This window comes from Tyto alba, unplaced genomic scaffold (genome assembly GCF_018691265.1).
Source record: "Tyto alba isolate M040663 unplaced genomic scaffold, T.alba_DEE_v4.0 Super-Scaffold_13, whole genome shotgun sequence".
Lineage (NCBI taxonomy): Eukaryota > Metazoa > Chordata > Aves > Strigiformes > Tytonidae > Tyto > Tyto alba.
In genome coordinates, this window is record NW_024881275.1 from 12427568 (window position 1) to 12439308 (window position 11741).

Genomic DNA, 11741 nt, shown 5'->3' on the forward strand with positions numbered 1-11741 from the left:
GTGAGTGTCTTCCTGTTGTTGCCTCTGTAAGACTGAAGGCTGGGAATCATGTAACTAGTGCTGCAATTTGCTTTCTGCCTTGGTTTGGTATGGGTGGCTTCACTGTGGTTCTGCTTTGCACTTTTTGCATGGAAGTGCTGTGAACTGGGCAGACGCAACGCAACCATCGCAGGTGCATGGCCCATTTTCTCAATCTGAAAGAGCTCCGGTTCCCTCTTTGGGGTTTTACCAGATCTGACCTTATGTCCTGAGCTCAAAATCCATTTAAGTGTGAACAGGAGGCTAAGCAGTTCCCTGCCTGCAGTTGCCCAGTCCTTTTATGTGCTTCAGATCTGCTGCTAACTACCACATACTCTTATGTAATGACATGAAGTTTACTCTTGTGAGTCCCTGCTTCAGGATATTGTCTGAGATGACTTGACCCTATGTGTTTTTTTATCCCCAGGGACTTGCTACAGCGGCAATGGCCAGTTTTACCAGGGCTGGGCCAATGTCACAGCCTCCGGCATTCCCTGCCAGAAGTGGAGCGACCAGGTGCGCATCAGTGTGAGACCCACTGAATGGAGAGCCATGCTTGAGGTCTGCTTTTCCAAAGAGTTTCTCAGAGCCAGGCAGCCCAATCCCAGTGGAAAGGCTGAGCAGGCGACAAGTTGCCCGAATTCTTGAATTCACTGGTGTTTCATACCCTCTTTGTATTTCAATCTGCAAGTTCCCCTTCCCGTGGCAGGATACATTCTGTGTCATTCTGGCGGTCTGCTGGAAGGCTGGTTTACCTCTGCCTTTCTTTGCTCCTTTGTTTTGGTTGGTTTTGTTTTGTTAATACCAGCAGGAAAAATTATATCGAAACACTAATCCAATTTGTTTCCTCCCCCAAGGCTCCCCACTTGCACAGGAGGACTCCTCAGGTTTTCCCTGAGCTGTCTGATGCTGAGAATTACTGCCGCAATCCAGGAGGTGAGAATGAACGTCCCTGGTGCTACACAAAAGACCCGTCTGTGACCTGGGAATACTGCAGCGTGGCTCCCTGTGGAGATGGTAGGCAATGGTGACTGCAATTTATGATTTCTTCCACTGTGGTTGCTTCGGGGCCTTGCAAGATCTTGAATGCTCATGGCCACACTGATCTGTTCTGTGTTCTGGATTCGACCAGCTCTAGTTCTTCTAATAGAATCACTCAGCATCTTTAACCAGAAGGTGTAACATGAACCTTAAAGATGGGGAAACAAAGATATGCAAATCAAGCATCTTGCCCCAGATCATATTTAGGTCAAAGGATGAAATCAAATTGGCTATCTTATTATGGAAAATGGATTTGCCACACTGCTTTTTGAGGAGGAGGTAGGATTTGGGTCTATATTCCAAAGTTGCTTTGCTTCTGGTGAGTTTTTCAATAATAAAAAGCAGTTCTAATTAAAAGCAAATCTGAAAATGATGGAAACGTCTTTGCTCTGTGAAGTCTTCAAACTAAGTCTTTCTGCTATTTCTTGTTCAAAGAACAGAAAAATTTTTGAAACATATTTCATCCAAGATGCACAGTTGCTGGATTTCAGTGTTTGGAAATAAGACAGTTCTGCTTGCACTGAGAACTGGAGTGCTGTGGACTTAAGGGAACACAGAGCAGTATCAGTTTAGCTGGCCTTAAAAAGAATGGCTTATATTTATTTCTGTTTTCAATAATTGCATGTACCAATTAGCATTTTCTAGAATGTCTCAGAAAGTAGTCAACAGGTGCCTACCTGAATATTTTTTTTTCTTCTAATAATACAGCCAAATGTATTTTACTCTAGTTTACCATATTTGCCCCATAAAGACACTGAGACACAAATTGTTGGAGGCAAGGGGTTATTTCAGGAAAGTATCACTGTGTACTTGGTCTTACACTCCTCCCTGCAGATTCCTTTTAGGACACATGATACATTATGGTCCACATCATAGACCATTGATCTTTCCCACTGTAGACATTACTATATTTGAATACTGTTGAGACCATCAGATATGATCTCCTATCTGTAAGTCCTGCAGACATTCCTTACCAAAACTGTGTTCCCAGCTCAACGGAAACTGTTTCTTGGTCTTTACCAGATCCTGAGTTTTCACATTTGGTAAGCAAAAATGGGTTTTGCTTCCTGCAAACCAGGCTTCCCTAGTATGTTCCAGTCATATGCTTGTATCTGTAATGTCTTTAATTCTCGGGACATCAGGCTGACTCTGTAAGTACCTCTTAGAGAAAGCTCTATAAACTATCCAAACTGTAACCTTCTGATTTTGTTTGCATTACAGCATCATTATCACTAGGAACAAGAAAACCAAATGGAGAGACTCCAAATCTCCCCCCTCCTCCTCCCTTTTCCCCTACGTACTCCATGACTGTGATCATCTCAATCATCTCCAGCTTTGCCCTGATCATCATCCTCAGCATTGTCACTCTTGTTTGTTGCCGTCGTCGAAAGCAGTGGAAAAACAAAAAAAGGTAAAGCTTGTGACTTAATTCAAGGCAACAAATGCTGCTTTGAAAGAGGGTTTGCCTGTTTCTGAGACCACAGACCTGCAAATGCCTGGTGGAGGGGAGAAGCTCCGCCTTTGCTTGTGACAACCCATTGCAAGCTCTGTCAAGTCTCTGTGCGAGAGCAGAAGGTGGCCTGGTGACTGTTTTGGGGACAAGGCATGACACCTTGCTGCAAGGCTCTTTCCACAGCCCTGCTGCACCTCCCTTTTCCATCCTGGAAGAAAACAACCTTGGAGGAGATGCAGATAGAGTGAGGGCTTTGTTCACACACTGAACAAAAACTGCTCTGTTGTTTCAGAGAATCGGAGACACCGACGCTCACCACTCTGCCCTCTGAACTCCTCCTGGACCGGCTGCACCCCAATCCAATGTACCAGCGGATGCCACTTCTCCTCAATCCAAAGTTGCTCAGCCTGGAGTATCCCAGGAACAATATTGAATATGTGAGAGATATTGGGGAAGGAGCATTTGGGAGAGTTTTCCAAGCAAGGTCAGTGGCCTGTGTGTAAGTCTTCTTTATTTGGAGGTATCTGGGAAAAATTGGCAGGCAGGCAACTGATTATCTGGGCAGTGGAAATCATTCATTCATTCATTCACTCAAGCCAAAATCAAATGTATGTATACCAGATGGTACACATAGGCTTGAATTAGCTTAGTTTTCTGTCACTTAGATTTCTGTTGTCCACTGCTTTCTGTTGATATTTCTTAAACTTTTGTCACAAATGACTCTGTGTTCTTCTCTCCAGTAGATGTAACATCTTACTCACATACCAAAAGCTGGTATAAAAGTTGAGCTAAATTTATCATCACTGTTTTTGCCAGGAATATTGCCTGTGACATGTGACCTATTGTGAAATTCTCGCATTTCCCAGTATTTGTGAATTGTCAGTGTGTGGTGTCCTGTACTATAACGCCAACACTGGCTAGTAATTACCACAGAAAGTAATGTGTCATGCTATAGTTAGGTCCTGACCCAATTTCCATTTGATTCATTGGCAAAACCAAACCAATCCAAAAATCCCCTAAAAGCCCAACGCCCTTAAGCCAACATTTTTTTTTTTTTGTGTGTGTGTCCCCTTTAGTTACTAATTTTTATTCTTGGAATTTGCAGCCATTGTTGCCTGCTTTAAAATTAAGGTATCTGATGAGATCTCAGTTCTGTTAAATCTCATGGGAGGTGAGATCATGCCCTTCTTCAAATGTGAAAAATGTTTGATTTAACAACCCAGAGATGAACCCAGATCTGACTAGACTGAGGCGGGTGGAGGGTATCTTGTTAGCCTTGATGGAATCCATAAATTTTGTAGGACAGTCTTTGGCCAGTACCAGTCTCCTTGGAAAATCCCATCTCTGAATTCTTGAAAGAAAGTGGACAGACTGTCCAGTTCCATGTTTACTCAGGATGGTATTTGTTGTCTTTCACGGTTAACCAGTCTGGGATGTGGCTGATTTTGTAGCTGTATCTGGAGTAGTGTATGATGACCTTAGAAAAAACAGAGGAGTATCACAGTCCCACCACAGGCCAAGACCTGCCTGGTGGAGTGGCTCCCATTGCCTTCAAAGGCGGAGGACTCTCCTTGCAAAAAGCAGCCATAATTGCAGATACTTTTAGTATTTATAGTTATGCTGTTGATGTATCTGCTAGGAAACAAGTTACACACAGATTAAATGTGTTAGAGCAGTTTCAATAGCTGTGATGGATTTTTTTTATAATAAAGGGATGCATTTTTTCTAATGGAAGAAATGCAGGCATACATTTCTCTAATACGGAGAGAGCTAAAAATAACAAAGTTCAAGGGGAAAATCACAGATGCTTAGCCTATGATTGATTGTTAGCCTGGATGGCAAAGCTCATGAGTGCGTGTGAGCTTGAAACGAGGACAAAGCTGTCGGAACTGTGCCACAGCCACGCTCGGGGCACTGCACACCAGCCGGCACAGGGCAGCCCTCGTCCCAGGCTCAGCGCAGCCCTCGGGGTGCCCTGCGGAGACCCACCTTCCCCTTCCCCGCCCGGCAGGCGCACGGGCAGGACGGGCCGGCTTCCTGCCCAGTGCCGCTCCGGCCCTGCCCTGGGAGCTTCAGAACAGTTTCAGTGCTGCACAGACTTCTCCCAGCTGGAAGCGACTCCCACCCACATGGAGCAGGACCTCTCAAAGGGCATTCAAATGTCACGGAAGCGCTGGGTTAGGCGAGTGATAAAGTGGTGTAGAGGCCTTTCATGTGGATTTCGTCCGCCCCAGTGCTGCAATTTCTTTTAAGTAAACCTTTTTACTATAGTCAGTGGAAACCGAGAGAAAAAGAGAAGAAAAAGAAAAAACAGCACATCTTCTTAGCTGGCTTTTGCAAAGTGGCTTTTGCACACCCTCAAGAACACCTGCTCTCTGTGGCTCAGGGAAGGAGCCACAGAAATATTTCTTCTGATGGGCTTCCTTATTTTTATTAATATCTCTATCAAAAGTCCCTCCAAGGTCTTATATTTCCAGGGAACATTTAAACCACTGGCATTTCTGTGCACCGCTGGCAGATCAGCACAGACTGCTGATCCAGTAGGGCCAGCTGTGCATCCCTCCAGGTTACTGAAGCTATTAGAGCCCAAATCATTGCCTTTCCATCTCAGATGGATAAAATGTACTTGTCTACGTGTGTTTAATGGACATCTCAAGCTAAGTTTAGCAACCCTCTTACTTCTCCTAGTCTCATGTTTCTGCCTCTCCTGTAAACACAGCTCTGTACATGGTGCCAGCAATGCTTTTGCCAGTTGGCTTGCTGCAAGTCCTGATTCAGTGTTTACTCACTCCTGGGTCAAGCAACATGTTAGGACAGGAAGTGTCTGGCTATCATTTACTAGCTCCTCCTGAAAGGCTGCCGTCTTCACTGGGAGCAGCTTCACGCTGGAGAGGATGAGGAAGTAACCAGTTACCCTAACAGATGTCCCTAAAACAAGATTCAGGATCTGGCTCAGGCCTGTCTTGACTGGGTTGTAATGGCCAACTCAGGATCCTCTGGCCCCGTGTACCACCAGAGCACCATCCCCATGTGGTTCAACGCAGACCAGCATGCAAGTTTTCTCGAAGAGCTGGAGCTGCATGGTCCAGGTTAAGCCAGAAGCCCATGATTGCCTAAAAGCCTGGATGTGGGGTCTTTTCTAGCAGGCCAGTAGACCCCCACTGCAAAGGCACAGCTTGCCAACTCTACAAGAGACAAGGCTGTCCCTAAGTTTGGAGTTTCTCTGACAGAAGTCTCCTTATGTTCTTTCCAAGGGTAAAGTGTGTTTCTCTGACCTGCTGTCTCAAATATAGCTGAGCAACAGTGTGGATGTTAATTAAAAAATGAGCCCCTGGCAATTCAGAGCACTCTCCTGCCCACATACAAATTTCTCCAAAGGATAGGTAAAGGTAAGTCTCCACCAGCCTCAGTAGATGTTAATTACATCATTTGATGATCTAACAAGCTACCCACCTGTGATGCTGAGGAAGATGGGAGACAGGACACAATCTCAAATACAGGTTTAAGCTTCTCCTCAGTTTTATCTCAGTTATTGTACTGGAAAGAAAACCTGACTTGAAACTTAAAAGTCAGGCATTCTGTGTAGGTAGGCTTGGACCCCTAACTGCACCGCTGGTCAGTTCTTTGAATGGCAGGTAAGTAAATGCAAAATACTGCCAGCATTGCACAAATCTGATGATCTTGAAAAAGGCAAGGACAGCTGCTGCCCATCCCATGTACAAACAGTAAGCATTTCTCCTAAGCAGTTAGGTGATTGTGAGAGAGGAAACCCCAGGTAATTTCTGTTGACGCCTCCCAGTTCTAGAAGAAATGTACCTGTTTTCTAGAAAACACTCCACATTCTGGTCCGCTACCTGAATTCTCCTGGTTAATTTCAGAAAAAGCAGCTTCCCATTGCTCCCCTGCAGATGTTCCCCGATTCCTTTGTGCAAAGACTGTCTTCTGGGCATCAAAGGGGTCAACTTCAACAGCTCTTTGCCAAGACTGCAAACAGAGTCTGTCTCTGTTCCAGATCAGTGTGATTTTCCCAGGTCTGCTGAGCTGGGATGAATTAACACATGAGTTACCAAGGGTGAAATTACTTGATGTTTCCTGAAGGACCATTAAAAGGCTTTGTGCAGCTTAATCTCACTTAAGTTACACTTAGGTTAGTTTCAGTTACAGGATTTCAGCAAAGAGTAGATGGATGGGTATACTTCAGGCTTCAGCCGGGGGTGAGTTTCTCTCTCCGAAGCATGCAGGGCGGAGCTGTGCCCGCCCCTGCTTTGGCACTGCACTACGTCTGCTAGTGAGCGATGAGTGGTAATCTACACCGAGGCTGTTTGGAAGAGATAAAGGCCCTCCTCTTTTTACTTTTAAATGCTCTACTAATTTCTTTAGGCTGTCGCTGCTGACTTTCTCCAGAGTTGAGGTTAGACAGCAGCTGGTAGGTGCTGGTACTTCCCCTCCTACTGGACTGGAAACTTGCTGTCTGCACAGAGGGAGAAACAGAAGACATTTTGCTGTAATGGAGGCAGTAGCAGACAAGTGCGGGCTCTGCTCCTCTGCTCTGGGGTGCTGGGCCTCCTTGTCTGAGTGCCTCAGCTGCGATCTGGCCACCTGTGAGATTCCTTTCTTGATGGGCACCCTGCCATCTTCTGACATTTGACATTTACAGCATCCAAGTGCAACTGTTGCAACTGCCATATGTCTGGAGTAGATGACAAGGAAACTGGAAGTTTGCTTTGGAAATCGGAACCTCCTCTTGGGGTTAGTGAGCAGTAAAATAACCTAGCATTTGAGCAACGGGAGGGCAGCTGGGCTGGTGTAGAAGCATGACACATAAATGGGTGCCACTCGCTATGGGCTCTGGCTGGCTACCTGTAATGATCGTGTTTTAGCTGCAGGACTCCAGGGAAGGATGTGCGTGGGAACAAAATGAGCATCTGATGTTTGACGCATGTTTGAAAAGTGGAAAGTTACTCTTCTCTGGCAACAGCTACCCCTAAATCTTTGGCAAGCCCATCTAATTAAACTTGTTGAGGGTGCAGTGACCTGTGGATAAGAAAACAAAATGAGTTTGTAACTGCTCTAATTCAGGAAGCTCTGTTGATTATGGATTTGTGCCTCTAAGCTCTAGCTGAATATTCACTAGTGTCTTAACATGGGTCTATTCACACGTTACCTTGTTCTTCAGACAGGGCACACGTATGCTTTGTCCCTTATGTCCTGCCATCTGTTTCCGCAAAACTTGCAGGACTATAACTATTTCCTAGACTTCATCTCTACCACATTAAATTCAGCTGAAATTAGCTAATGGTGTTTATAACTTGTTGAATTATAGGCACACACATACAGAACAGTGGCAAAAGACTATTTTCCTTACAAAACCAAGGGAACATACTTACTGTAATTGTTACTTTCACTCTAATAATAGCCAGATGTACCAACGCCACCACAGTGCCAGGTATGGGACAAAATGCAGTGAAAAGAGCCTGTTTCAATATTTTCATATAAAAATAGGTTTATTTTTAACTCTGGTGAGCTCAGTCATTACACCCCAAAAGCAAATTGTTTGGATTGAAGAGTCCATCCTGCTCTCCATGAAGTTTCTGATGTGACCTCCAACTCAGGGAGAGGTTATTGCTTACCAACCTGTTATTTATTTATATCTTTACTAGTCATGGTAAAGAGTCTTTGAGCAGAAAGAGGACTGATCTAAAAAAGCTATACTGGATTTAATCCCCCTTGAACTAAATTAAATGTCTCTGCACTATGCAATGTAGACATGCCTGAGAGGTGAAGATGGACTTTCATGTTCCTTCATGCTGAGTGGTGTCTTCCAACTTTTTTCTTTCTTTTTCCTTTTCTTTCTTTCTCCCCTTGCCCTCGCCCTTGCCCTTCCCTTTCCCTGCCCCTTTTTCTTTCAGATTATCCTTTTGCACCAGAAAGAGAGCCTACATTTAGTGTGCATGCATCCACCACTGATGCTTTCCTTTCTCCCATCTCCTTGCAGGGCCCCAGGTCTGCTGCCATATGAGCCGTTCACAATGGTGGCAGTGAAAATGCTGAAGGAGGAAGCGTCCGCAGACATGCAGGCTGACTTTCAGAGGGAGGCAGCCCTCATGGCAGAGTTTGACAATCCGAATATTGTCAAGCTTTTAGGTACCTGAATGAGGTGCCCATGTGCAGGGTACCACCTTCTGCAAATCTACTGTAGGGTTGTTGGGGGTGCAGAAGCAAATACACATGCATGGCTGGTGCTTAATGCAAATGGAAATGATGATCTCTTTTGCAAGAGAAAATGCCTCTTGCAAAAGAGGTGAGATTTTCTGTGTGCCACTGTATACTCTGCTAAATTGCCCACCAGAACTCTCAAAATGTAGGTCTGATGCTGTTACCTTAATAGGATGGTGCATTGTAATAAGTATTCCTCATCCTGCATTGAGTATACTGTTGACCATCTTGCTGCCTAGCTCTGATTCCAGTTTAGTAACATTGGCGCGATGCCTTGCAGGGAAGACATGAGCTTCTTGGAGCTGTGATTTATTTTGAGGGTACTTAAAAAAACCAGGCACAAGTCTTGTTAGTTTTATGGGACCCACTTACTATTGTGATGTCTGAACACTCACCAGCATTAAAAAAAAAAGAAAATGAAACAAATAAACAAAAAAAAGCCAACCACAAAAATGGTCTCTTCCTTCCTTTTCTAGCTGAAAGGAAACCCAGTTTATTGGACTTTTTAGAAAGCCTCAATGCCACAGCTTGGCTAATAGGGCATTCTTCTATGAAGAAAGCTGCTGATCAAATTCTACTTCAGTAAATTTTCAGTTTTTGACTAAAATAGATATTGCTAGCCACCTTCACCTGGCAGTCCTGATCTAGGTTGTTGCATGCAGATCTGATCCTTGTGAACAGGCAGCTGTGATCTTCATTTATTTCAATAGGAAGCTCCATAAAATTTGGAAATGGATAAATGCGAGTTTTGGGAAAGCTGGGTTGAAACAAGTACTTTGGCTACAGCAGAGAAAAGCAGGAAATGCCCCAAATTCAAATAAACACTGTGTTTATTGTCAACGCATTTTAGGTCAGGAAAAGGCAAAGGTACAGGAACAAAATGGTTTCACATCATTGGGGTGTGGAGAAAAGAACCACATTGTTGAAGACAGTTTAGATGATAAAGCTCGCACATACACTCTTCATGCTTGTCAGATCCTGATTTTATTACACTGGGAACAGCTATCTGTTTTTCCTCAAAGATTCAAGTGTTAGGTCATCAACAAGAATTTCAGATTTCACAATAAGTTGGATCACCAATTGCTAAATGATGGTCCTAAGAAAACAAAACACACACGTTTTAAATGCTGGCTTTTGCTGGTTGGCAATTTAATGATAGGCATGAAAATATTTTTACAATATCACTGTATGTTCAGTAAAACTGGTGGGAGTGGAACCCTATACTGATGCTGACCCCCTGTAAAACTGGTGTAGGGCCAAGCATGTGCCCTTCAGTGGGCCTAGGTTCTGCATCTATCAGATGTCACAAATCTCTCCTTTCTGATGTCTGTTTTTTCTTTGTCTTTCTTTCATTTTTGAGTGTCATGCCAAAAGTAATGTCTGCAACCAACATTTTTTGCATGAGCTGTTAAGGAGCAAAAATCCAGACATTGTAGTGGGAGTATCTTTGCATTTCAAGTATCCCACTGAACCCTTGAAGATGCCCCTTGTGATTACTCCTGAAGACTTCCTGTGTATGTGTATCCCCTACACCCATATCAGTATAAGAACAATAACTACAACAAACAAAAGAACTTAAAAGTACTGTGATCAGAACTATAAAGGTTACTTTCTTAAGGTATATCCTAATGACCTGCATGGCGCATCTAATTTCTTCCAGGTGTGTGTGCTGTTGGGAAACCAATGTGCCTGCTGTTCGAGTACATGGCCTACGGGGATCTCAACGAGTACCTGCGTGACCGCTCGCCCCGCAACCTCTGCAGCCTGGTGCACAGCAGCCTGGACGCACGGATCCGCCTGCCCAACCCCCTGGCACTGTGCTGCACCAGCCAGCTCTGCATTGCCAAGCAGGTGGCTGCCGGCATGGCGTACCTCTCTGAGCGCAAGTTTGTCCACCGGGATTTGGCTACCAGGAACTGCCTGGTGGGGGAGAACATGGTCGTCAAAATCGCCGATTTTGGTCTCTCGAGGAACATGTATTCGGCCGACTATTACAAAGCGAATGAGAACGATGCCATCCCCATCCGCTGGATGCCCCCGGAGTCCATTTTCTACAACCGCTACACCACGGAGTCTGACGTGTGGGCCTACGGGGTGGTGCTGTGGGAGATCTTCTCTTACGGCATGCAGCCCTACTACGGGATGGCTCATGAAGAGGTTATCTACTATGTGAGGGATGGGAACGTCCTCTCCTGCCCGGACAATTGTCCCTTGGAGCTCTACAACCTGATGCGCCTCTGCTGGAGCAAGCTGCCTGCCGACCGGCCAGGCTTTGCCAGCATCCACCGCATCTTGGAGCGTATGTATGAGAGGGCTGTGGCCACCCCATCGGTCTGAGGAATGTGCTCGGGGGTCCCCCGTGCATGCCCCTCCAAACTGACTTGGCCCAGCCCATGGGCTTCATGCAAAGCTCTACTTTAGGGAGAGGAGAAACAACTCGTTCCTCTCCCAAGCAAAAGGCATGGACTGCAACCTGCTATGGTGGGCTATACCTTCCTGAGTGGGACTATTCCTCCAAAATGACAGGGCTGACCCCTGGCCACCAAGCCTGGACTCCTTGGGTTGGCAAGGGTGCTGGCCATGCTAACTCAGTACGTCTATTAGGCATTTCCAGGAGCACAGAGTTCCCCAGGGAAAGCAAACCAACGTTTCGCTGGTGGCACTTCCCTTCCTAAGAGGTCTCTCTATGTCCCTCTGTATTTACATTCTTTCTTTTACCTTTTTTTTCCCTTCCTCATATATTTTTAAGTATTATTTAAAAAAAAAAAAAAAAAAGATTGCAGAATTCAATCTTTTTGGGGATACCGTTTACTATTTTATTTTTGCTTACTCACTTCCTTTTGCAGAAGCTGTGAGCTACTTTTGTTTTCCTTTTATCTTTCACCTCCTCTTTGACACTCATGAATATAACATTGACAGAGTCAAAACAGGAGCCTCCAGGACCACCTGCAGCTGCCCACATCTCATGTTACATAGATGGGCTAATCCCTATCAAGCACAGAGACTTACGTTT

At 45.0% G+C, this 11741-nt stretch overlaps 1 protein-coding gene across 5 annotated transcripts in view; it reads left to right on the forward strand.

Moving 5' to 3' along the window:
• Positions 1–11491, forward strand: part of MUSK (muscle associated receptor tyrosine kinase) — a 54284-nt gene extending 42793 nt beyond the window's left edge. For 4 of the 5 annotated variants that reach the window (XM_042787875.1, XM_033001536.2, XM_033001537.2 and 1 more), the window contains 4 exons: positions 2281–2470; positions 2805–2996; positions 8508–8656; positions 10389–11491. In XM_042787875.1, coding sequence (XP_042643809.1) covers positions 2281–2470; positions 2805–2996; positions 8508–8656; positions 10389–11065 — 1208 coding nt within the window. In that variant the 3' untranslated portion in view covers positions 11066–11491. Of the gene's footprint in view, positions 1–445; positions 535–875; positions 1036–2280; positions 2471–2804; positions 2997–8507; positions 8657–10388 lie in introns of all 5 variants that reach the window. The other variant, XM_033001535.2, reaches the window with a different exon arrangement.
• Positions 11492–11741: the final 250 nt, after the last annotated feature.